Genomic DNA, 27410 nt, shown 5'->3' with positions numbered 1-27410 from the left:
AAACGTTTGGATGATTATCAATCCATTTGCTTCCTCTGGGAAGAATATCTAAATCAAGCACCACCACCAACATGAATACACTTAATCTTTCTCACGTCCCCTCTAGTACCCACAAGCACTCTAGACCCAATGCATATATACCTCCTTAACTACTTGTCCAACAGTTTGCAAGCCAGTCAGCATTAGATATGCTTTGAATCAGTTGGTCGAAGGATTATCCTACTAATGAGCATTTATTATATATCCCAATTCCTCTACAACCGACACTTAAATACTTTCCTGCGAGAACAGCATTGCACTATATTTATCTTATGTTGTTTCTGTTCTTTGTATTTCACTGTTATGTATTGTGTCAAACAACTTTGTAATGTGACCCTCTTTCAGTTGGTCTCAGTCATACTGATTTTCTCTTTTCAGTAATTTGTTTGCTTTACCTTTAATAAAGTTTTTTCAAAAAACAACAACAACAGCATAATCTTCCCCTTTCCTCCCCTGCTCACGTGAATACTGAAATACACCAGGACAAAATTTCCCATAATTGCAAGAATTTGACGTTCTCTAAAAAAAACCCAGCAACTATATTAAAAGACCTACTTCCCATGAGTTACTTCAGCAACTCTGACATATGCTTCTTTTATATTTTCTAAAAACCTGGTCTCAGAGTCAGTTTCAACCCTAATACTAGCAGGATAAATTAAGGAGGCATTAAAGCCTTTGGAATAGAAAAATTATTTTGCCTTCAAGGTAAATTTCACTATTCTTTTTCTATAATGTTGTAATATATTAACCTTGTCTTGATAATTGAAAAGTTTGACAATTATGGGCCTTGGCCTTTCCCTGTGCTTGTTTTCAGCCCATATGCCTATTCTATGTACTCTTTCAATTATTATTGGGTTAGAGCCTAATGGTATTTCCAGGATTTTTGGTAACATTTCTGATATTAAGCCAGCTAGATCTTTGTACATTAGTGATTCTGAGACTCCTGTTATTTTTATGTTATTTCTACGAGAGCAGTTTTCCAAGTCATCTATTTTTTGCTGCAAAGTAATACAATTTTTCTCATTGGATTTAGTCCTCTTTTCAAAATTAACAGAATTATCTTCTAAATCTGATAATCTGATATAAAACTGTCTAACCTCATTAGTTTAATAGAGATATCTCTGATTTAACTTGTTCAAATTGTGGCAGAAAGATGTTTGACATGCTTTTAATCAGTGCTTGTGTGTCTATTGAGCTAGTAGATTCATTTAAAGGGACACTGAACCCAAATTTTTTTCTTTCATGATTCAGATAGAGCATGCAATTTTAAGCAACTTTCTAATTTACTTCTATTATCAATTTTTTCTTTGTTCTCTTGCTATCTTTATTTGAAAAGAAAGGAGCCAGCAAATTGTTGGTTCAGAACCATGGACAGCACTTGTTTATTGGTGCTGTCCAATCAGCAAGGACAACCCAGGTTGTTCACCAAAAATGGGCCGGCATCTAAACTTACATTCTTGCTTTTCAAATAAACATACCAAGAGAATGAAGACAATTTGATAATAGGAGTAAATTAGAAAGTTGCTTAACATTGCATGCTCTATCTGAATCACGAAATAAAAATTTTGGGTTCAGTGTCCCTTTAAGGCCTCTGGTATAGCTTCGGTGCTATTTTTGCTTTTCTTGTCCTTAATCCTAGAAGTGATTGCTGGAGATGTATTCTTAGTCTGTGCTATATATTTATCCATATGAGTGATGTGTTTAAAAGAAAGAAGTGAGTGAGAAAATAAACCACGCCTGTGAAATATTTACAATAGTCTTCAATTATTTACAGTTTAAAAGTGCTAAATGTTTGAGGGGGAAAAAAAAGTGTGTTTTTAGGCCAGCAAGATTCTAGAAGTGTCACCTTTAAGTTGGATAGGCCTATTACAGTATGTTTATGTGGTTACTCTATCTGCCACTGCTTTCAGAGTACAACCTCCATTATCACGTTCTAATTTAGTTTAAACTATGCCCATAAAAAAATTATGAAAAGGTTTAGGGAGCAGTTCTTGCAGATTATAGCTGTACAATTCAAAGCATTTACTAACTCATTTGTTACTTATCAGTAGGTTACAGTCGTTACTTAACCTGTAGATCTTTACTCTGAGTGATTCAGAACTTGCACTTATTTAATTTTTATAACAATCAATACAGTTAACATCATCTTTAACAGGTTTAAGTTTCAGCCTAAGAGTAACTAAATTGTAATTCAAATTATATATGTTTAGGTTATGACCTTAGTTACTTTAAAGGGACACTGAACCCAAATTTTTTCTTTTGTAATTCAGAAAGAGCATGCAATTTTAAGCAACTTTCTAATTTATTCCTATTATCAATTTTTCTTCATTCTCTTCCTATCATTATTTGAAAAAGAAGGCATCTAAGCTTTTTTTTGGTTTCAGTACTCTGGACAGCACTTTTTTATTGGTGGATGAATTTATCCACCAATCAGCAAGGACAATCCAGGTTGTTCACCAAAAATGGGCCGGCATCTAAACTTACATTCTTGCATTTCAAATAAAGATTCCAAGAGAATGAAGAAAATTTGATAATAGGAGTAAATTAGAAAGTTGCTTAAAATTGCATGCTCAATCTGAATCACGAAAGAAAATTTTTGGGTACAGTGTCCCTTTAAGCAGGTATGATATTATCAGGGTTCAAATATTAACTCCCCAAGGATACCTCTCTTAAAAAAAAGAGCTATAACTATGGGGGCTGTAGGGGGGGCTTCTAAATCACAGATCTCCTGTAATTTATTTATTCTTTATAGTATAGAGGCCAAGTCTGTTTTTTAACTTAGAAAACTGTTAGACTTTACAGAAATTATTGCTATCTTAAATTTTTACATTACAGATTAGTAGACGACATTTCCAGTTATATGTATTTTTTTTAAAACAATTTCTACTTAAAATAAGCTGTAGTAGTTCTTATTGGATGTTTTTTTTATCTTCGGTGTAACAGATTTTATGTAGGTATACTTCCCAAGGTTATTCAGTATGAAGTAACATGAGACTTATGTCCTTTCCATGTAATTAATATGGCACCATTTGAAACATATTATTTTTCAATAAGTCTTACTTACACCGAGTGTGGTATGAAGAGCCTCATAGGCAAACAGTGCTTCCAAACAGTTGTGATGATTCGGCTGAGCTGATATGAACAGCGTATGTTCGGCAAAGTTGATGGTTCACAGTGTGTATGCGGACAATAACAGTCCTGAAAAGCTACTGCTAAGAGCGGACAAGTAAGACTTGACACCTTTTCTTGTAGTTTCGTATTTCGCTTCTCATTGGAATCTTCTTGTATTCCAGCGTTCCTGGCTTCTCTATATCGGAAGACTCATATATATATATATATAAAGACCCTCTGGCATTCATACTTGGATCCATATCTGGGATGTTTTGTTTTTAATATTTTATTTCATTTTGTTTTATTGTATTGTAATATTATCTGTATGTGTAGTTTATCCTTCTTTAAATTGATACTATGCTTATATCAATTCTGTGTTGATATGTTGCTGGTATGATTATATGTATCATTTGTTATAAGATTGTACTCCAATTACTTTTGGCTATGAGTTTTGCGGTATGAGGGGTGCAGTGCTAACTTGCAAGTTATTGTCACCGCTCACTTTCCTACAGCGCTGGTATTACAGGTTTTCATACACCCGGCGTTAGCAGACAAGAAGTGAGCGTAGAGCAAAATTGTGCTCCATACCGCACTCCAATACCAGCGCTGCTTAAGTCAGCGGTGAGCTGGTTTTACGTGCTCGTGCACAATTTCCCCATAGACATCAATGGGGAGAGCCAACTGAAAAAAAGCCTAACACCTGCTATAAAGCAGCATAAAGCTCAGTAACACAGCCCCATTGATTCCTATGGGGAAACAAAATTTATGTTTACACTAACACCCTAACATGTACCCCTGAGTCTAAACACCCCTAACCTTACACTTATTAACCCCTAATCTGCCGCCCCGACATCGCCGACACCTACATTATACTTATTAACCCCTAATCTGCCGCTCTGGACATCGCAGCCACTATAATAAACATATTAACCTCTAAACCGCTACACTCCCGCATCGCAAACACTAGTTAAATATTATTAACCCCTAATCTGCCACCCCCAACGTCACCGCCACCTACCTACATTTATTAACCCCTAATCTGCCGCCCCCAACGTCGCTGCCACTATACTAAATTTATTAACCCCTAAACCTAAGTCTAACCCTAACACCCCCTAACTTTAATATCATTAAAATAAATCTAAATAAAACCTATTATTAATAACTAAATAATTCCTATTTAAAACGAAATACTTACCTGTAAAATAAACCCTAAGCTAGCTACAATATAACTAATAGTTACATTATAGCTATCTTAGGGTTTTATTTTATAGGCAAGTTTGTATTTATTTTAACTAGGTAGACTAGGTAGACTAGTTAGTAAATAGTTATTAATTATTTACTAGCTAAAATAAATACACATTTACCTGTTAAATAAAACCTAACCTGTCTTACACTAACACCTAACATTACACTACAATTAAATAAATTTCCTAAATTAAATGCAATTACCTAGATTACAAAAAAAAACCCACTAAATTACACAAAATAAAAAAAGAAATTATCAGATATTTAAACTAATTACACCTAATCGAATAGCCCTATCAAAATAAAAAAGCCCCCCAAAATAAAAAAAAAACCTAGCCTAAACTAAACTACCAATAGCCCTTAAAGGGGCCTTTTGCAGGGCATTGCCCCAAATAAATCAGCTCTTTTACCTGTAAATTTTTTTTACAAACAATCCCCCAACAGTAAAACCAACCACCCACACAACCAAACCGCCCAAATTAAAACCTAACTAAAAAAACCTAAGCTCCCCATTGCCCTGAAAAGGGCATTTGTATGGGGATTGCCCTTAAAAGGGCATTTAGCTCTTTTTCAGCCCAAAATCCCTAATCTAAAACTAAAACCCACCCAATAAACCCTTAAAAAACCTAACACTAACCCCCGATGATCCACTTACAGTTTTGAAGACCGAACATCCATCCTCAACGAAGCCGGGAGAAGTCCTCAGAGAAGCAGCAAGAAGTCCTCAACAAAGCCGGGAGAAGTATTCATCCAAGCCGGCAGAAGTGGTCCTCCAGACAGGCAGAAGTCTTCATCCAGACGGCATCTTCTATCGTCATCCATCCGGCGTGGAGCGGCTCCATCTTCAAGACATCCGGTGCAGAGCATCCTCTTCAAATGAAGTCTTCTTCGGGGGGGTGTTTAGACTCGGGGGTTCATGTTAAGGTGTTAGGTGTAAACATAGAGTTGCAGGGTCCATGACATAAAATGACATGGGTATGAAAAACGTATGAGAGCATGTAATTTTTTAATGGCCCTTAAAATTATATCTATCCTATATATTATTTATATGTATTTAATGTGACTCTATATTTAGTAAGCTATGCAATATACATTTATACTGCTTATCTCCTTTTAAGCATGGGCATTTGGATGTTTCGCAAGCATCCGAACCCAGAAGAATGCTTGTGGCGCTCATCTTTTTTCAGAGGCGGATTCCTTCTTATGAAACTACAATACACTAATATCTGGATTCCAACAGACATTAGTGTGTTGCACTTTCAGAAAATCAGTCTCCAACAAAAGCTGAAACACCACGAGCATTCACCTTCTTCCAGATTCAGATGCTTTGTTAGCTTACTCTTTGTACACTAATTCTAGAAGTGATATCCTTATTACAGGTCAAGCAAATCATGTCCACTTGACCTCACATTCGCTGTCGGCATTTAACAACAATGGCACCCCCTGCTCACTCGTGGCCAATCGGCAACTAGCAGGGGCCGTCAATCATCCTGACTGTATCATATCAGGATGATTTCAGTCCGCCACCTAAAAAGGTGGCAGAGAAGTTAAAGGGACAGTCAACACCAGGATTTTTGTTGTTTTAAAAGATAGATAATGCCTTTATTACCCATTCCCCAGTTTTGCATAACCAACACTGTTATATTAATACAAGTTTTACCTCTGTGATTACCTTGTATCTAAGCCTCTGCAGACTGCCCCCTTAATTCAGTTCTTTTGACAGACTTGCATTTTAGCCAATCAGTGCTCACTCCTTGGTAAATTCACATGCATGAGCTCAATGTTATCTATATGAAACACATGAACTAACACCATCTAGTGGTGAAAAACTGTCAAAATGCATTTAGAATAGAGACGGCCTTCAAGGTCTAAGAAATTAGCATATGAACCTCCTAACTTTAGCTTTTCAACTAAGAATACCAAGAGAACAAAGCAAAATTGGTGATTAAAGTTAATTGGAAAGGTGTTTAAAATTACATGCTCTATTTGAATCATGAAAGGTTTTTTTTGGACTTGACTGTCCCTTTAAGGAGCAACAGTCTTACGACCGCTGCTTCTTAACTTCCGTTTGTAGAGGACCAGAAACGATGGGTAGTTGATACAGCAACCGCTGCTTCATAAATCGACCCCATAGACAGAAAATGCTTTAGACTTTCAATACCCACAAAAGATTTTGCTTATCCAGAGAAAGGCTGTTAGAGGTGCCCTACTTCACTGCATTGTAGGCAATTTGACATCATTAATATATGTGTCTTCTCTATTTACAGTTCCTCCATCCACCCCAAATTGTCAGCTTAATGGAAAAACTATTGCTGGACGTGATGTAACACTTACTTGCAACTCATCAGGAGTTCCCCCTCCCATATACAAATGGTCCTTTGTGGGATCGAAGGTACCTCTGCTTCCCAGCATGATGGAAAGTAAGTTGAGTTAGTTCTAGATAATTTACATTATTAAATGAAACAATAGCACAATTTAGATTTTTCTCACTGTATAAAAATGCTAATAATAAATAATAAACAAATATTACATATTATTATGCATAAAACCTACCTATAATAGTTGATGAAATTGTACAATTACAAATAAAACTAAATTCTTATGGTAATAATGCAAACAAATCTTCCAGGCCTAGATTTAGAGTTTTGTCTGTAACGACCCGCGTAGCTAACGCTGGCTTTTTTCTGGCCGCACCTTTTAAATACCTCTGGTATTGAGAGTTCACAGAATGGCTGCGTTAGGCTCCAAAAAGGGAGCGTACAGGCATATTTAACGCCACTGCAACTCTCGATACCAGAGTTGCTTACGGAAGCGGCCAGCTTCAAAAACGTGCTCGTGCATGATTCCCCCATAGAAAACAATGGGGCTGTTTGAGCTGAAAAAAAACCTAACACCTGCAAAAAGCCGCGTTCAGCTCCTAACGCAGCCCCATTGTTTGCTATGGGGAAACACTTCCTACGTCTGCACCTAACATGTACCCCGAGTCTAAACACCCCTAACCTTACACTTATTAACCCCAAATCTGCCGCACCCTCTATCGCTGACCCCTGCATGTTATTATTAACCCCTAATCTGCCGCTCCATAAACCGCCGCTACTTACATTATCCCTATGTACCCCTAATCTGCTGCCCTAACATCGCCGACCCCTATATTATATTTATTAACCCCTAATCTGCCCCCCACAACGTCACCTCCACCTGCCTAAACTTATTAACCCCTAATCTGCCGAGCGGACCGCACCGCTATTATAATAAAGTTATTAACCCCTAATCCGCCTCACTAACCCTATAATAAATAGTATTAACCCCTAATCTGCCCTCCCTAACATCGCCGACACCTAACTTCAAACATTAACCCCTAATCTGCCGACTGGAGCTCACCGCTATTATAATAAATGTATTAACCCCTAAAGCTAAGTCTAACCCTAACACTAACACCCCCCTAAATTAAATATAATTTAAATCTAACGAAATAAATTAACTATTATTAAATAAATTATTCCTATTTAAAGCTAAATACTTACCTGTAAAATAAATCCTAATATAGCTGCAATATAAATTATAATTATATTATAGCTATTTTAGGATTTATATTTATTTTACAGGTAACTTTGCATTTATTTTAACCAGGTACAATAGCTATTAAATAGTTAAGAACTATTTAATAGCTAAAATAGTTAAAATAATTACAAAATTACCTGTAAAATAAATCCTAACCTAAGTTACAATTAAACCTAACACTACACTATCAATAAATTAATTAAATACAATATCTACAAATAAATACAATTAAATAAACTAACTAAAGTACAAAAAATAAAAAAGAACTAAGTTACAAAAAATAAAAAAATATTTACAAACATTAGAAAAATATTACAACAATTTTAAACTAATTACACCTACTCTAAGCCCCCTAATAAAATAACAAAGCCCCCCAAAATAAAAAAATGCCCTACCCTATTCTAAATTACAAAAGTTCAAAGCTCTTTTACCTTACCAGCCCTGAACAGGGCCCTTTGCGGGGCTTGCCCCAAGAAATTCAGCTCTTTTGCCTGCAAAAAAACACATACAATACCCCCCCCCAACATTGCAACCCACCACCCACATACCCCTAATCTAACCCAAACTCCCCTTAAATAAACCTAACACTAAGCCCCTGAAGATCTTCCTACCTTATCTTCACCTCACCGGTATCACCGATGCGTCCTGGCTCCAAAATCTTCATCCAAGCCCAAGCGGGGGCTAGACATCCATCATCCGACGGCTGAAGAAGTCCAGAAGAGGGTCCAAAGTCTTCATCCTATCCTGGAAGAAGAGTAGATCCGGACCGGCAACCATCTTCTTCCAAGCGGCATCTTCTATCTTCATCCGATGAGGACCGGCTCCATTGTGAAGACCTCCAGCGCGGACCCATCTTCTTCCGACGACGTCCAACTGAAGAATGACGGTTCCTTAAAGGGACGTCATCCAAGATGGCGTCCCTCGAATTCCGATTGGCTGATAGGATTCTATCAGCCAATCGGAATTAAGGTAGGAAAATTCTGATTGGCTGATGGAATCAGCCAATCAGAATCAAGTTCAATCCGATTGGCTGATCCGATCAGCCAATCAGATTGAGCTCGCATTCTATTGGTTGATCGGAACAGCCAATAGAATGCGAGCTCAATCTGATTGGCTGATCGGATCAGCCAATCGGATTGAACTTGATTCTGATAAGGTAGGAAGATCTTCAGGGGCTTAGTGTTAGGTTTATTTAAGGGGGGTTTGGGTTAGATTAGGGGTATGTGGGTGGTGGGTTGTAATGTGGGGGGGGGTATTGTATGTGTTTTTTTACAGGCAAAAGAGCTGAATTTCTTGGGGCATGCCCCGCAAAGGGCCCTGTTCAGGGCTGGTAAGGTAAAAGAGCTTTGAACTTTTGTAATTTAGAATAGGGTAGGGCATTTTTTTTATTTTGGGGGGCTTAGAGTAGGTGTAATTAGTTATTTTATTAGGGGGCTTAGAGTAGGTGTAATTAGTTTAAAATTGTTGTAATATTTTTCTAATGTTTGTAAATATTTTTTTATTTTTTGTAACTTAGTTCTTTTTTATTTTTTGTACTTTAGTTAGTTTATTTAATTGTATTTATTTGTAGATATTGTATTTAATTCATTTATTGATAGTGTAGTGTTAGGTTTAATTGTAGATAATTGTAGGTATTGTATTTAATTAATTTATTGATAGTCTAGTGTTAGGTTTAATTGTAACTTAGGTTAGGATTTATTTTACAGGTAATTTTGTAATTATTTTAACTATTTTAGCTATTAAATAGTTCTTAACTATTTAATAGCTATTGTACCTGGTTAAAATAAATACAAAGTTACCTGTAAAATAAATATAAATCCTAAAATAGCTATAATATAATTATAATTTATATTGTAGCTATATTAGGGTTTATTTTACAGGTAAGTATTTAGCTTTAAATAGGAATAATTTATTTAATAAGAATTAATTTATTTCGTTAGATTTAAATTATATTTAATTTAGGGGGGTGTTAGGGTTAGGGTTAGACTTAGCTTTAGGGGTTAATCCATTTATTACAGTAGCGGCGAGATTCGGTCGGCAGATTAGGGGTTAATAATTGAAGTTAGGTGTCGGCGATGTTAGGGAGGGCAGATTAGGGGTTAATACTATTTATTATAGGGTTATTGAGGCGGGAGTGAGGCGGATTAGGGGTTAATAAGTGTAGGCAGGTGGAGGCGACGTTGAGGGGGCAGATTAGGGGTTAATAAATATAATATAGGGGTCGGCGGTGTTAGGGGCAGCAGCAGATTAGGGGTACATAAGTATAACGTAGGTGGCGGTCGGCAGATTAGGGGTTAATTATTGTAGGTAGCTGGCGGCGACGTTGTGGGGGGCAGGTTAGGGGTTAATAAATATAATATAGGGGTCGGCGGTGTTAGGGGCAGCAGATTAGGGGTACATAAGTATAACGTAGGTGGCGGTCGGCAGATTAGGGGTTAAAAAAATTTAATCGAGTGGCGGCGATGTGGGGGGACCTCGGTTTAACGGTACATAGGTAGTTTATGGGTGTTAGTGTACTTTAGAGCACAGTAGTTAAGAGCTTTATGAACCGGCGTTAGCCCAGAAAGCTCTTAACTACGGACTTTTTTCTGCGGCTGGAGTTTTGTCGTTAGAATTCTAACACTCACTTCAGACACAACTCTAAATACCGGAGTTAGGAAGATCCCATTGAAAAGATAGGATACGCAAATGACGTAAGGGGATCTGCGGTATGGAAAAGTCGCGGCTGAAAAGTGAGCGTTAGACCCTTTCCTGACTGACTCCAAATACCGGAGGTAGCCTAAAACCAGCGTTAGGAGCCTCTAACGCTGGTTTTCACAGCTACCGCCAAACTCTAAATCTAGGCCCCAGTAAGTATAAATATTTTTAAGACACAAATACATATGGTACATAAATATACATTTCACTGTATTACAAGGGAGTCTTCAAAATTTATTTTTTCTAATATTGTGATGCTCTTTTTTAGACACTTACCCAGATTCCCCTGCTTCTGTGGATATACTGTTAGTTGAGTTTTTTAAGGGACAAATTGCAGATGAGCTTTGCAATTATTTTATTTGTATCAAAATAGACCAGTAATGTTAAATAGTTTTCTGTCATGTTTTTCAACTGGACTATGGAATGTATTCTTTACAGTAGGATGGGTAGGTAGAAACTTTATTTAAATAATGTTCAGAAGTTTCTTCTTCTTCATAAATCTCTCTTTACATTGTATTCAAGTTCTGATGAAAATGTGAGACTACAGTCCTGTACTGAAGAAATATTTTTTTCATTATTACTATAATAATTTATTTTTATTTGTATTGTATAATATCAGAATTTATAATCTATTAGAGATACTTGTGTTCTTTTGTTTGTGGGATGTGTCTACTAATAAAGCTGTGAGAGTCTTTATAATTAACTGGTGACCCTATGTCCCATAGATAAACTGCACAAACATTCACTTCCTGTTAATTTCAAACAGTTTTAACATTCTTTTTTAGGCAAAAAAAAGGACATTTGTACTGTATATGTTAAGTGTACTAGATATTTTCAGTTGCTAGGCAACCAGACCCATTTGTATAAGAACTCCTCAAGCCTACATTCCTCAAGTGCTTAAGCAAGGCAATCTCTTGTTCTAATTATGTTTTTTGTTCACTCTTTCTTATATTAGAATGACTGTTGGGTGCAGATTATTTTACTACTGGGTCACATTATATTTGGGTACAAATAAGCTGTTTAAGGTCCTATTGCCTTTGAGCATGACTATTCTGTTTTGTGTTTCTATACTAAGATCTGTAATTAGGCCTGTCACAAGATTCTATAGTAAACTAAATAAGAGGTTGACATCAAACCTGGGAAAAGAAATAAGAATATATATATATATATTCAGTGTTGCTATGAAAAGACTAAGCTTCCAAATAGTAAGTCAAGATTATTTTACAAACAAGGTTTTTGCAAGCTACATGGATTTTCTTCAAATCAAACTGACATGCTTCAACAAATTGTAAACTGTTTATAAAGCTATACATTTAAAGACCTACGTTACATGTAAAAGCTTATAGTATTTCATATGTGACAAAAAAAGTATTGGTGCACATCCACATATTTATAGCATATTTATATATACTTCTGTCTGCTAAATATACTTACATAGTTCAAATAAGATTGGGATAGACATCTCACAATAATATTGACTTATATTTATGCTGCAAAAAATGCCTGTTAAATATGCTTTTAAATTTAAATGAAAACTTCTGTCTGCTAAATATACTTACATAGTTCAAATAAAATTGGGATAAACATCTCACAATAATATTGACTTATATTTATGCTGCAAAAAATTGCCTGTTTAAATTAAAATTAAAAATAGGGATCTTAGTCACACAATATGATCATATTCTGCTAAGCCAGTCACCACTTACAAGGTGTCCCACATTAGACTGGTCCTAACACTAATCAGTTTCCACACTGCAGCAAATCATGTTTACACAGAGTGAAACTCCCTAGCTTTATATGTATACCACAGTTATATTGTCTGGAACACACCTGGGCTGGGTGGTGTGCATTAATCAAAAGAGGGGGGGGGGGGATTTGGTCAACTCACTATTCAAAAGTTACAACAAGGGTTTTTTTTTTTTTTTTTTTTTGGTTAAGCACACCACAAAAGGACTGTTTAATCTTAACAAACATATTGTGGGAGTGCTACCAAAGTGACCAAAACAATTACAAGACAACAAAAAAGTATTGGTGCACATCCAGCCACTTAAGTCCACATATTTATAGCATATTTATATATACTTCTGTCTGCTAAATATACTTGCATAGTTCAAATAAGATTGGGATAGACATCTCACAATAATATTGACTTATATTTATGCTGCACAAAATGCCTGTTAAATATGCTTTTAAATTTAAATGAAAACTTCTGTCTGCTAAATATACTTACATAGTTCAAATAAGATTGGGATAAACATCTCACAATAATATTGACTTATTGTGAAATGTTAAATGTAACAGCATAGCTTTTTAATTTAACTACGTGCACCAGAAACAAAACTGAAATGCAGAAGAATTGTAAATAACTTAGAGATTTTTAGCAATTGCATTGTAAAAAAAAAATCCTATGGACAGAGTGATGTAAGTAATACTTATGTGCCTGTAGATCAGGGCTTCAGGGATGTAGAGGGCTTTCATGCTAACAGTGGCTCCAACAATCCCACTATACTTGAAGAAATCAATCTTTTTGTAGAGATTGAGGAGCTTGTGTAGAAAGCAACTTTGTTTATAGGGTCACTAAATGATAACCAACAGCTGAGATAGTTATTGTAATTTAATGAGTCATTGCACATGGAGGTAGAATGACATTTCAAGTGATGCTACAGGTACAGTTGTATGTTTCTCCAATGGAGATGCAGAGCTCCCTTTCTATTGCTACCAGCCAATAGCATTCTCTCTTTGTCATGTCTATCTGCTCAATGATCCTGTGACTAGCTCCTGGTGACCATAATCTTTTTATAGTCTAACCTAAACCTGCATATAGCACCCACTTGGCCTGTACCTGCCTATTTTACATGCCTGGCTAATATTGGCCTATTGTCGGTTCCTAGTGAATATACGCCTAATTGCCTATTATACCTTACTGACCAATGCCTGCTTATTGCACCTGCCTACCCAGTACCTGCCTATACTACCTGCCTGTCTAATACTACCTGTCTGGCCAATTCCTGCCTATTGTACCTACAGGTGTGTCAGCAATATTAGTCTAGTTTTAGTACTTGTAAAAAAAATATGACAAAAATCTAAGATCATGTTTCACTGCAGCTATAGTGAGAGATAGAGAGAGAGAGAGAGAGAGAGAGAGAGAGAGAGATTAGAGGTACTCTTTGATATTTGCTTTAATAGGTGGATTATTTTTCTCTTTCTATATAAGGTCATGTTTTTTTTACACAAAAGATTTTTCTTCTCACAGTTCAGGTTCATATTTGAAGGTTCTCATAAGCTGAGAAACAGTTTGCATACACCTGGATAGACACAACCCCTCTTTAGCTATGCTTGGACAAAGTAGACCAGTTAGCCCCTTGAGCTTATGCCAAGCTTAAAGTGTATTTCACATATCTGTTGGCCATACAAGCCTGACAATAGCTTTAATCAGACATAGTATCAGTTATTCAACAAGGCTTAAACCTAGTTAGGTTCAGCCTTCTATTCCAAATCGTGAGTCTCATCTAACCAAGATAGAAAAGTCTGATGAAAACTGTTGTTTATTTTGGAGTTGTAGACCAAGGAAACTGCTAAAGATTACTTCTATGGCATGGTGAGAGGTGTAAAGAGATTTTTTATGGGACTATTTAAATAATGGCATCTAAAAAGACCTTCCAGCTAAATGTAAGAAGCTCGTCATGAACTAATGTTGAATGAAAAGATCTAGTTCACAATCAGTGCTCCAAATCATCCCAAAATATTGAAAAGGGTTAAGGTCAGGGCTCTGTGCCATGTCTTCATGGACCTCACTTTGTGCACAGGGGCAGAGTCATGCTGCAACAGGAAAGTGCCTTCCTCAAACTGTTGCCACAAAACTGGAAGCACCCAATGGTCTAAAATGTCTTTGTATCCTGTAGCATTAATATGACCCTTCACTTAAACTAAGGGCCTAGTCCAAACATTGAAAAACAGCTCAGGTTGATGTGAAGCTCCAGAAGACACAGTTTTTGCAGTTTAAATTCTGTAGTGAGTGATGCCTAAGATGAGACAATTGTTACAGGTTGTAAGATTCAGCCCCCAGTGGCACTGCTCTGTGAGTTTGCCTGGTCTACCACTTTGTGGCTGGGCTTTTGTTGCTCCTAGATGCTTCATTATAGCATTTACAGTTGATGAGGGAAGTCTAGGACAACAAACATTGGCAGTACAATGGGGTCGTACTGAATAGCTCAGTGACTTTAAATGCAGCACTGTCATAGAATGCCACCTTTGCCAGAAGTGAGTTTATGAGATTTCTATATATGGAGATTTCATGGCTATGTGCTGGATGTTATGCACCTGCTAGCTATGGGTATGGCTCAATAATTTTAGTAGAGGTGTCAACATACTTTTGGTCATAGACATATTGGACATATTGATGTATAAATCATGTGCACAAGTTTTGATGTCTAACTAATCACTTTGTGAAAATGGTCATTAACCCCTTAAGGGCAGACAACGTATGACGTACGTCCTCAAAAAAAATACAGTTAATGACCGAGGACGTACGAGGCATCCTGCAATAACCTCTCTGCAATGGCCCTCTCTGCACTGGACATCGATGGCCGCAATCATTGGTGGGTGGGATCCGATGTGGGAGGCGGGTGGGCGGCCATGGATGGCTTCTTGGCTGAAGAGGGAGCGGGATCGTGGGCAGGGTAGCTGAGGGCACACACGGACGCATGCACGTGGGGGAGAGGGTGAGAACCGCTACACTACAGAAAAATGTAATGTTAATAAGTGGGAGAAAGGGGGAAGGGAATGAATATAAAATGATCTAAGGGATCTGGGAGGGGTGGGGGTTGGTCTTTGGGGGGGAAGCTACACTACAGAAAAAATAAAAATAAATCAATCTATTTTATTGTAAACTGGGTACTGGGAGACAGCTGCCAGTACCCAAGATGGCTCCCAATAAGGTAGAGGGGGAGGGATGAGAGAGGTTGGGGGCTAAGGGGGGATCCTAAACAGCAGCATATGTAAATATGCTAAAAAAATAAAAGATAACTTATTTTAGTACTGGCAGACTTTCTGCCAGTACTTAAGATGGCGGGGACAATTGTGGGATGGGGGAGGGAAGAGAGCTGTTTGGGAGGGATCAGGGGGTGTGATGTGTCAGGTGGGAGGATGATCTCTACACTAAGGCTAAAATTAACCCTGCAAGCTCCCTACAAGCTACCTAATTAACCCCTTCACTGCTAGACATAATACACGTGTGATGCGCAGCAACATTTAGCGGCCTTCAAATTACCAAAAAGCAACGCCAAAGCCATATATGTCTGCTATTTCTGAACAAAGGGGATCCCAGAGAAGCATTTACAACCATTTGCGCCATAATTGCACAAGCTGTTTGTAAATAATTTCAGTGAGAAACCTAAAATTGTGAAAAATTGTATTTATTTTTTTTGATTGCATTTGGCGGTGAAATGGTGGCATGAAATATACCAAGATGGGCCTAGATCAATACTTGGGGTTGTCTACTACACTACACTAAAGCTAAAATTAACCCTAGAAGCTCCCTACATGCTCCCTAATTAACCCCTTCACTGCTGGGCATAATACACGTGTGATGCGCAGTGGCATTTAGCGGCCTTCTAATTACCAAAAAGCAACGCCAAAGCCATAAATGTCTGCTATTTCTGAACAAAGGGGATCCCAGAGAAGCATTTACAACCATTTATGCCATAATTGCACAAGTTGTTTGTAAATAATTTCAGTGAGAAACCTAAAGTTTGTGAAAAAAATTGTGAAAAAGTGAACGATTTATTTTATTTGATCGCATTTGGCGGTGAAATGGTGGCATGAAATATACCAAAAGGGGCCTTGATCAATACTTTGGGATGTCTTAAAAAAAATATATATATACATGTCAAGGGATATTCAGGGATTCCTGAAAGATATCAGTGTTCCAATGTAACTAGCACTAATTTTGAAGAAAAAAAAAGTTGTTTGTAAATAGCAAAGTGCTACTTGTATTTATTGCCCTATAACTTGCAAAAAAGCAAAGAACATGTAAACATTTGGTATTTCTAAACTCAGAACAACATTTAGAAACTATTTAGCATGGGTGTTTTTTGGTGGTTGTAGATATGGAACAGATTTTGGGGGTCAAAGTTAGAAAAAGTGTTTTTTTCAATGTTTTCCTTATATTTTATAAAAAAAAAATTATAGTAAGTTATAAGATATGATGAAAATAATGGTATCTTTAGAAAGTCCATTTAATGGCGAGAAAAATGGTATATAATATGTGTGGGTACAGTAAATGAGTAAGAGGAAATTTACAGCTAAACACAAACACCGCAAAAATGTAAAAATAGCCTTGGTCCCAAATGGACAGAAAATGGAAAAGTGCTGTGGTGCTTAAGGGGTTAAATAAATAAAGCACCTATAGAACATCAGTAAAGATAACATATTACAATCACATTTCAGGAAACAATCAATTAAAATAGGAAATGAAAACTTCCATTTTAAGCTGTGTGATAATGGGGAAGAATTTTGATATATTCATAAAAATGTTTTTTTGTAATACATTGTTAAAATGAGGGTAAAGTAAAAATTAAACTTAATAAGATAAGAGGGAGCGTCAATAGGCTTAAGTATCTGTATTTACTACAATAGAAAGAGTAAAATATAAAAAAAAAGTTAAGATATCAAAAAAGGTAAGACATACATATAATACATTTATTTTGTTGCACATGATATAGGTTACCCTAAAAAGATAAAAACAATGGAAACAGTAAGCAATTACCAAAGAAGGTGAATAACTATCCTCAAATGGTTAGTTAGTGTTAGTGTCCTGTGTATCCAAATTGGAAATCCTATATGGTGACTCCTGGTTGAAAAGTGTTCAATGATCCCAATGTGAAAAAATAATAAAAATTAAAAGAATAAAAAATAATAATACATTTTTAAAAAAAAAAAATAAGATACAAAAATAATGATTAAAGCATCTGATCAAAATAGTGATGGACTAATAATCCAATTTATCGATACCTGTGAAAACAAAAAATAACAGTGCAATATTGCTAACAAGTGCTAGAACTAACAGGAAATTAGCTTACCCTATTTGTAGACTCGAGCAGTGACTCTATAGATCAACGCATTTCAGCCCCACCTTAGGCCTCTCTCAAGATGTCTATTGCTAATACTCATCAAACTTAAATAGTCTGTTAGGGTCAATCAGAGTCGAAACTTTTCCCGCCTCATTATTGCCCATTTCAGGTACCATTAAATCTAAATGCTGCCCTTAACTAAAATGGTGGCCCCTCATACTGGGATGGTATCACTTCCGGTATCATTCATGTTTATAGAGGCCATTTCCCCATAGTCATTATATCCCCAACAGAACATCAAATTGAAGTGGCTTCTTGCTTTAGTGGCCAGAAAAGAAATTACCATTTTGTGTGTTTGCAGATCCAACTTATCGAATCTCTAAATTTCCACGAACGATCGTCAACTTCCGGTATTGATATTACATCACTTCCGGTAGACGCGTCACTTCCTGTTGTGGCGTAACTTCCGGTTTTAGAAGATATTCATCACTTCCGGCAGCTGCTTTATTGTCATTACTGGTATTACAATATGGAATTATGTTAAGTGTAGTTTGGTGAGGGGACTTGCAGAAATACTTGGGCTAATTAATATATGTATTCTAAAAGATTATGAAATTATAACAGAGATAATTAGTTTGCTCAAGTCTTAAGCTGGGTAATAGACAATTATGTCTATCATTGAGAATTAAAATGTTATTTTATACATTCCAAAATTGAACTGGAGTATAATTATAAAACTCACTTATATACTAGGGGAATTATAATATTAATCTATTCTAAATCTAAATACTAGTAGTAGCAATGGAAGTTTGAAAACTCTTAAAAACATATTGTATAAAAACGAATCTCATATAAGCAGAAACAAATTATTGCATCTAAAAAGCACCACTTCATAAGTAAACGGCAATATTGAAAATATTGAGAACATGAAAAACAACATTATAAAAAACATAAATACAATAATATTTTCTATTTAAAAATAAAAACAATGTTAAAAAAATGGAGATGAATGGATACTGAATAATATATAATATACTGTTAAAGTATAAAATATAAAATTAGTTAAAAAGATGGAAAACTTCGATATTGGCATTATGACCCAAAGGATATATACAATTAATGTAGAAAATCCATTTGGCTTCAGCTTGTAATAGTCTTTTGCCATAGTCTCCTCCTCTCCATTGTTTTGGTACTTTGCAGATAGCCATATACTTGAGACTTGTATTTTTACCTCCATGTTTATCTTGGTGTTTATATAATGGGATATCGTCTCTGTTATGTTTAATGGCTAATAGGTGCTCCCTTATTCTATCTTAAACACTGCGTGTGGCTTGTCCAACATATTGGAGACCACAACCACATTCGATTAGGTAGATCACCCCTTTATCTTGGCAGCGAATAATGTAATTTATCTTAAAAACCTCTTTACTGTTAGATACAAATGTATCACTTTTAGTGCAATGTTGGCAAACCTTACACCATCCACAAGAGAAGAAGCCTTTAAGTCTATCCCCTTTGATGTTAGCCTCAAATGTTTTCTTTGTGGTCTTTTGTAGACTTGGTGCCAGCATTGACTTGAGGTTTTCAGACTTTCGATAGATAAATTTAGGGACATTACTCAATTTCTCACCTAAGATATTGTCTTGTTTCAATAAGTACCAATTATTTTTAACTATACTTCAATCAGGGTGCGGTTTTCACTATATTTAGTGATCAATGGGACAATGATCTCGTCTTTGCTCTCGGGTTGTTTATCTTTATATACCAACAAAGATTCTCTGTCTATTTTATTTACATCTTGAATAGTATTCCCTAATACATCCTATGAGTAGCCTCTTTACAAAAACCTATCTTTCAAAAGTTTTGACTGCTCCATCCACTTATCTACCTTAGAGCAGTTTTTCTTTACTCTAAGTAGTTGTCCTTTTGGGATGTTGGATTTCCAAACATGATGATGGCAACTAGATTGGTGGCTGTAGTTATTACAGTCGACTTTTTTGAAAAAGGTGGAGGTCTCAATATTATCATTTTCTATCTCAATATTAAGATCTAAGAACGTAGGTATAACTCAATTCATAAGTAAAATTAAGATTTTGTTCATTTTGTTCATTACCTCGATTGTGAATTTGAGATCTTCCTCAGTGCCCAGCCATATCATAAAGATGTCATCTATGTATCAATGTTAGAGGACCAGATCCGTGCTCGCTGGGCAGGAATTCCAAAATATGGTTTCCCATTTACCCATATAAAGGTTTGCATAGCTAGGCGCAAATCTGGTCCCCATTGCCGTACCACACAGTTGTTTGTAAAATGTATTATCAAAGTTAAAATAATTATAGGTTAAAATGTATACAATACCATCCATAATAAAATCTTTTTCTTCCTCCACCATTTCGGCAGATAGTAGAAAATGGGGATTAATGTTCTCAAAGGTCTGGAAAACAATAAAAGTGTGATAATTAAACCAGCCGATAAAGGGGGAGGGATTGTGCTATTGGACATAGAAGCCTATATGATGGAATCCAGGAGAATACTGGGAGATTCCAAGACCTATGAAATCCTGAGAGGGGAGCCTAGAAACAGATTCAAGGCAGAATTAGAAAGATTATTGGAAGGTATAAAACAGAAAGTGGTTTTAAATGATATCTTAAAATTAAACACCCCAAAATCCCCATTTTCTACTATCTGCTGAAGATACACAAAACACTAATTAACCCCCCAGGGAGACCCATTATCTCCAGTATTGGATCCATCACCAGCAACTTATCTCAGTATATAGATAAGAATTTACAAAAATACGTTAGCACCTTACCCTCATACCTTAAAGACTCCACACAGTTACTGAACATACTAAATAGAATAACTGTGGATGAAAAATACATTTTAGTAACTTGTGATGTGACGTCCCTTTATAAGAGTATACCCCACAAAGAAGGGATAGAAGCAGCGCAATATTTTCACGATAAAGATATTACAATGGTGGAGGAACAAAAAGATTTTATTATGGATGGTATTTTTTACATTTTAACCCATAATTATTTTTACTTTGATAATACATTTTACAAACAATTGTGCAGTACGGCAATGGGGACCAGATTCGCGCCTAGCCATGTGAACCTTTATATGGGTAAATGGGAAACCATATTTTGGGATTCCTGCCCAGCGAGCGCGGATCTGGTCCTCTACCATTGATACATATATGATATCTTTATGATATGGCAGGGCACTGAGGAAGATCTCAAATTCACAATCGAGGTAATGAACAAAAATGAACAAAATCTTAAGTTTACTTATGAATTGAGTCATACCAACATTACATACTTAGATCTTAATATTGAGATAGAAAATGGTAAAATTAAGACCTCCACCTTTTTCAAAAAAGTCGACTGTAATAACTACATCCACAAATCTAGTTGCCATCATCATGTTTGGAAATCCAACATCCCAAAAGGACAACTACTTAGAGTAAAGAAAAACTGCTCTAAGGTATATAAGTGGAGCAGTCGAAACTTGAAAGATAGGTTTTTGGAAAGAGGCTGTTCAGGGGATGTATTGGAGAATACTATTCAAGATGTAAATAAAATAGACAGAAAATCTTTGTTGGTATATAAAGATAAACAACCCGAGAGCAAAGACCACATGCAGTGTTAAAGATAGAATTAGGGAGCACCTATGAGCCATTAAACATAACAGAGATGATGTCCCATTATATAAACACTTCCAAGATAAAAATGGAGGTAAAAATACAAGTCTCAAGTATATGGCTATCTGCCATGTACCAAAACAATGGAGAGGAGGAGACTATGGCAAAAGACTATAACAAGCCATCTTTTTAACTAATTTTATACTTTTTAAATTATATATTATTCAGTATCCATTCATCTCCATTTTTTAACATTGTATTTATTTTTATTTTTTTTATGTTTTTTATAATGTTGTTTTTAAAATATTCTCAATATTTTCAATATTGCCGTTTACTTATTAAGTGGTGCTTTTTAGATGCAATAATTTGTTTCTGCTTATATGACATTCGTTTTTATACAAAATGTTTTTAAGAGTTTTTAAACTTCCATTGCTACTACTAGTATTTAGATTTAGAATAGATTAATATTATAATTCCCCTAGTATACAGGGAGTACAGAATTATTAGGCAAATGAGTACATCATCCTCTTTATGCATGTTGTCTTGTTTTGACCACATCATCCTCTTTATGCATGTTGTCTTACTCCAAGCTGTATAGGCTCGAAAGCCTACTACCAATAAAGCATATTAGGTGATGTGCATCTCTGTAATGAGAAGGGGTGTGCTCTAATGACATCAACACCCTATATCAGGTGTGCATAATTATTAAGCAACTTCCTTTCCTTTGGCAAAATGGGTCAAAAGAAGGACTTGACAGGCTCAGAAAAGTCAAAAATAGTGAGATATCTTGCAGAGGGATGCAGCAAAACTTCTGAAGCGTGATCATCGAACAATCAAGCGTTTCATTCAAAATAGTCAACAGGGTCGCAAGAAGCGTGTGGAAAAACCAAGGCGCAAAATAACTGCCCATGAACTGAGAAAAGTCAAGCGTGCAGCTGCCAAGATGCCACTTGCCACCAGTTTGGCCATATTTCAGAGCTGCAACATCACTGGAGTGCCCAAAAGCACAAGGTGTGCAATACTCAGAGACATGGCCAAGGTAAGAAAGGCTGAAAGACGACCACCACTGAACAAGACACACAAGCTGAAACGTCAAGACTGGGCCAAGAAATATCTCAAGACTGATTTTTCTAAGGTTTTATGGACTGATGAAATGAGAGTGAGTCTTGATGGGCCAGATGGATGGGCCCGTGGCTGGATTGGTAAAGGGCAGAGAGCTCCAGTCCGACTCAGACGCCAGCAAGGTGGAGGTGGAGTACTGGTTTGGGCTGGTATCATCAAAGATGAGCTTGTGGGGCCTTTTCGGGTTGAGGATGGAGTCAAGCTCAACTCCCAGTCCTACTGCCAGTTTCTGGAAGACACCTTCTTCAAGCAGTGGTACAGGAAGAAGTCTGCATCCTTCAAGAAAAACATGATTTTCATGCAGGACAATGCTCCATCACACGCGTCCAAGTACTCCACAGCGTGTCTGGCAAGAAAGGGTATAAAAGAAGAAAATCTAATGACATGGCCTCCTTGTTCACCTGATCTGAACCCCATTGAGAACCTGTGGTCCATCATCAAATGTGAGATTTACAAGGAGGGAAAACAGTACACCTCTCTGAACAGTGTCTGGGAGGCTGTGGTTGCTGCTGCACGCAATGTTGATGGTGAACAGATCAAAACACTGACAGAATCCATGGATGGCAGGCTTTTGAGTGTCCTTGCAAAGAAAGGTGGCTATATTGGTCACTGATTTGTTTTTGTTTTGTTTTTGAATGTCAGAAATGTATATTTGTGAATGTTGAGATGTTATATTGGTTTCACTGGTAAAAATAAATAATTGAAATGGGTATATATTTGTTTTTTGTTACGTTGCCTAATAATTATGCACAGTAATAGTCACCTGCACACACAGATATCCCCCTAAAATAGCTATAACTAAAAACAAACTAAAAACTACTTCCAAAACTATTCAGCTTTGATATTAATGAGTTTTTTGGGTTCACTGAGAACTTGGTTGTTGTTCAATAATAAAATTAATCCTCAAAAATACAACTTGCCTAATAATTCTGCACTCCCTGTATAATTGAGTTTTATTATTATACTCCAGTTCAGTTTTGGAATGTATAACATAACATTTTAATTCTCAATGATAGACGTAATTGTCTATTACCCAGCTTAAGACTCGAGCAAACTAATTATCTCCGTTATAATTTCATAATCTTTTAGAATACATATATTAATTAGCCCAAGTATTTCCGCAAGTCCCCTCACCAAACTACACTTCCCATAATTCCATATTGTAATACCGGTAATGACGATAAAGCAGCTGCCGTAAGTGATGAATATCTTCCAAAACCGGAAGTTACGCCACAACAGGAAGTGACGCATCTACCGAAAGTGATTTAATATCAATACCGGAAGTTGACGATCGTCCGTGGAAATTTAGAGATTCGATAAATCGGATCTGCAAACACACAAAATGGTAATTTCTTTTCTGGCCACTAAAGCAAGAGGCCACTTCAATTTGATGTTCTGTTGGGGATATAACGACTATGGGGAAATGGCCTCTATAAACATGAATGATACCGGAAGTGATACCATTCCAGTATGAGGGGGCCACCATTTTAGTTAAGGGCAGCATTTAGATTTAATGGTACCTGAAATGGGCAATATTGAGGCGGGAAAAGTCTCGACTATGATTGGTCCTAACAGACTATTTAAGTTTGATGAGTATTAGCAGTAGACATCTTGAGGAAGGCCTAAGGTGGGGCCAAAACACGTCGATCTATAGAGTCACTGCTTGAGTCTACAAATAGGGTAAGCTAATTTCCTATTAGTTCTAGCACTTGTTAGCAATATTGCACTATGTTATTTTTTGTTTTCACAGGTATCGATACATTGGATTATTAGTCCATCACTCTTTTGATCACATTTTTGGATCATTATTTTTTTATCTTATTTTTTTTTTATCACATTTTTGGATCATTATATTTGTATCTTTTTTTTTTTTATTATTATTATTTTTTATTCTTTTCTTTTACACTTTTCAACCAGAAGTCACCATATAGGATTTCCAATTTGGATACACAGGACACTAACAGAGGATATTAACTTTTTAGAGGACATTTATTTATTCACATTGAACTTTTCTTTGGACATTATCCTCTCCATTTGAGGATAGTCATTCACCTTCTTTGGTAATTGCTTACTGTTTCCATTGTTTTTATATTTTTAGGGTACCCTATATCATGTATAACATAAAATAAATGTATTATGTGTATGTCTTACCTTTTTTGATATCTTAACTTTTTTTGATATTTTGCTCTTTCTATTATTGTAGTATATACAGATATTTTAGCCTATTGGTGCTCCCTCTTATCTTATATATCTATTTATTTTGAGTTTTTAGGGATCTCATTTTGGGAGCTTGTATCTTGTCAATGTTGGAGCTGTATATAATATCCCTTTCATAAAAAATAAACTTTGATGATTTAGACAGAGGGGCCGAATTATCAAGCTCCGAATGGAGCTGGATGCCTCTGTTTCCGCACGAGCCTTCAGGCTCACCGGAAACAGTAATTATGAAGCAGCAGTCTAAAGACCGCTGCTCCATAACATGTCCGCTGCCTCTGAGGCTGCAGTCTTCCATCCGCCCGATCTTATACGATCGGGCGGACTAAAGCAAGAGGCCACTTCAAGAACTGCTTGGGTAATGATACAGCGTATGCTATCGGCATTTATCGATGTGCAGCGGACATGATACGCTACATCGTATCATGTCCGCTCGCACATTAATAAATAGGCCCCAGAGCATTTAATTTTAAACAACTATAAACTATAACAACTAAACAATTCTATAATCAAATTTGTCGTAACTATAAACTATAACAACTATAAACAATTCTATAATGAAATTTGTTTCCTTCTTTTGGTATCCATTATTTAAAGGCATACCTAAGTAGGCTCATGAGCAGCAATGCACTACTTGGAGCTAACTGGAATTGGTGGCTGTACATATATACCTCTTGTCACTGGCTCACTTAGGACTGAATTATGAGTGGAGCACTAATTATCAGTCCTATTCGTGCATTAACTGCGACTAAGGCCTTTTGCGCGCTAAGATACAATATTGCGACCACTTATATTCTCCCACAGACTTTAATGGAGCATGAAAAGTTGAAAAAAACTTACACCCAACAATTTAACCAAGAGTGCTAACCCAACATAAAAAAAAACATAAAAAATTAATATTGCACATTCCAGTGTTCTTCACATAGAATATATTATGTTTATTCATAAATACATATTTCGACATATATCTGATTTTTGGTAAAATTATATATATATATATATATATATATATATATACACACACACACACACACACATATATAGGAAAATCTATTTAAAAATACCTAGAACATATTCCCCTATGCGAAGAACATTGTAATGTGAAATATTTACAGTAAATACATAAACATTTTATTGAATATAAATATTGCTACTTGACATCAAAGGGCTCCAATGTACTTATATATGGCTAAATGTGTGTACAAATGTATTTATTTATATGTGTATATGTCTGTAAATACATATATACACATATAAATACATATGTACACACCCACACACACACACATATATATATATATATACATACATATACATCTTTATGTATCTTCTATATATCTCTGTGTTTGCCTGCCTTTTTTTTCTCTAACACCTGTGACCTCATATCTTTGAGCCCTTATAACTTTTGAATGCAATTTAAAAAAAATAAAAAATATTAGATGGTTTTATTATGAGTGTCACTGTACTTATTAATGTATTTTTGATGTTTTTTTGTGCAACTTTTTATTTTAACATAACAGTTAACCAGAACTCTTATGTCCCGCTAACCCAACATGCGTTACATTAAATTGTGTTTGAGCGAATGTGTTTACTTTCAAATTGTAATACGTGCTCTACTTCTGGTGAGCGCAAACACCTGCAATAAACCCATTATAGCTCACGTGCAACAATCAGTGTGCCACTCTTAATCTAGCCCCTAATTATTATTAGTTATTTGTAGAGTGTCAACAGATTCCGCAGCGCAATAAACATAGGTGGTATACAAGGAAACTTTTATAGGGATCAAATGGGTAGAGGGCCCTGCCAAGAGTTGCACTGTTGTAGTTAGCTCTTAAGAAGTTGATCTACAAACAGCTGGGCTCTTAGGCTTACATGCTGAGGGGGTTCAAGGGGGTAGCAATGGAGAAAAGGAACTGGTATAAATAAAGGTTAGTGTAGGTTGTATGCATCCCTGAACAGTAGAGTCTTTAGGGAGTGCTTGAAGCTTTCAAAACTAGGGGAGAGTCTTGTGGAGCGAGGCAGAGAGTTGCACAAGATGGGAGCCAGTCTGGACAAGTCCTGTAAACGAGAATGTGAGGAGATAACAAGAGAGGAGGAGTGTAGGCGGTCATGAGCAGAGCGAAGGGGATGGGAGGGAGAGTATCTGGAGACAAGGTCTGAGATATAGGGGGGAGCAGTGCAGTTGAGGGCCTTGTATGTCAGAGTCAGAATTTTGTGTTTAATCCTGGAGGCAAGAGGAGGTCAGTGAAGGGATTGACAGAGAGGTGCAGCAGATGAAGAGCGACGTGTAAGGAAGATGAGCCCGGCAGAGGCATTCATTATGGATTGTAAAAGAGCTAGGCGGCAGCTGGGGAGGACAGAGTTGCAGTACTCGAGGCGGGAAAGGATGAGAGAGTGGATTAAAATCTTAGTTGTGTCTTGTTTAAGGAAATGTCTAATTTTAGAGATGTTTTTAAGGTGGAGGCGGCATGACTTAGCCAAGGACTGAATGTGAGGAGTGAAGGAAAGATCAGTGTCAAATGTGACCCCAAGACGTCGGGCATGCGGGGTAGGGGTAATGATGGAGCTACTGACAGTTATAGAGAGATTGGGGGTGGAGATTTTGGAAGAAGGGGGGGAAATAAGGAGCTCAGTTTTGGAGAGATTTAGCTTAAGGTAGTGAGAGGACATCCAGGAAGAGATGTAAGAAAGACAGTTAGTGAGACCGG

General features: G+C 36.4%; 1 protein-coding gene across 1 annotated transcript in view; it reads left to right on the top strand.

Annotated features, from left to right (window-relative positions):
- Nucleotides 1-27410, top strand: part of VSIG2 (V-set and immunoglobulin domain containing 2) — a 92258-nt gene that overhangs the window by 52406 nt on the left and 12442 nt on the right. Inside the window, exon 4 of the mRNA XM_053690967.1 lies at nucleotides 6663-6815. Within this exon, the coding sequence (XP_053546942.1) occupies nucleotides 6663-6815 (153 nt within the window). The remainder of the gene's footprint in view (nucleotides 1-6662; nucleotides 6816-27410) is intronic.

This window comes from Bombina bombina, chromosome 8 (genome assembly GCF_027579735.1).
Source record: "Bombina bombina isolate aBomBom1 chromosome 8, aBomBom1.pri, whole genome shotgun sequence".
NCBI lineage: Eukaryota > Metazoa > Chordata > Amphibia > Anura > Bombinatoridae > Bombina > Bombina bombina.
This window is presented reverse-complemented; position numbering and strand designations above follow the sequence as displayed.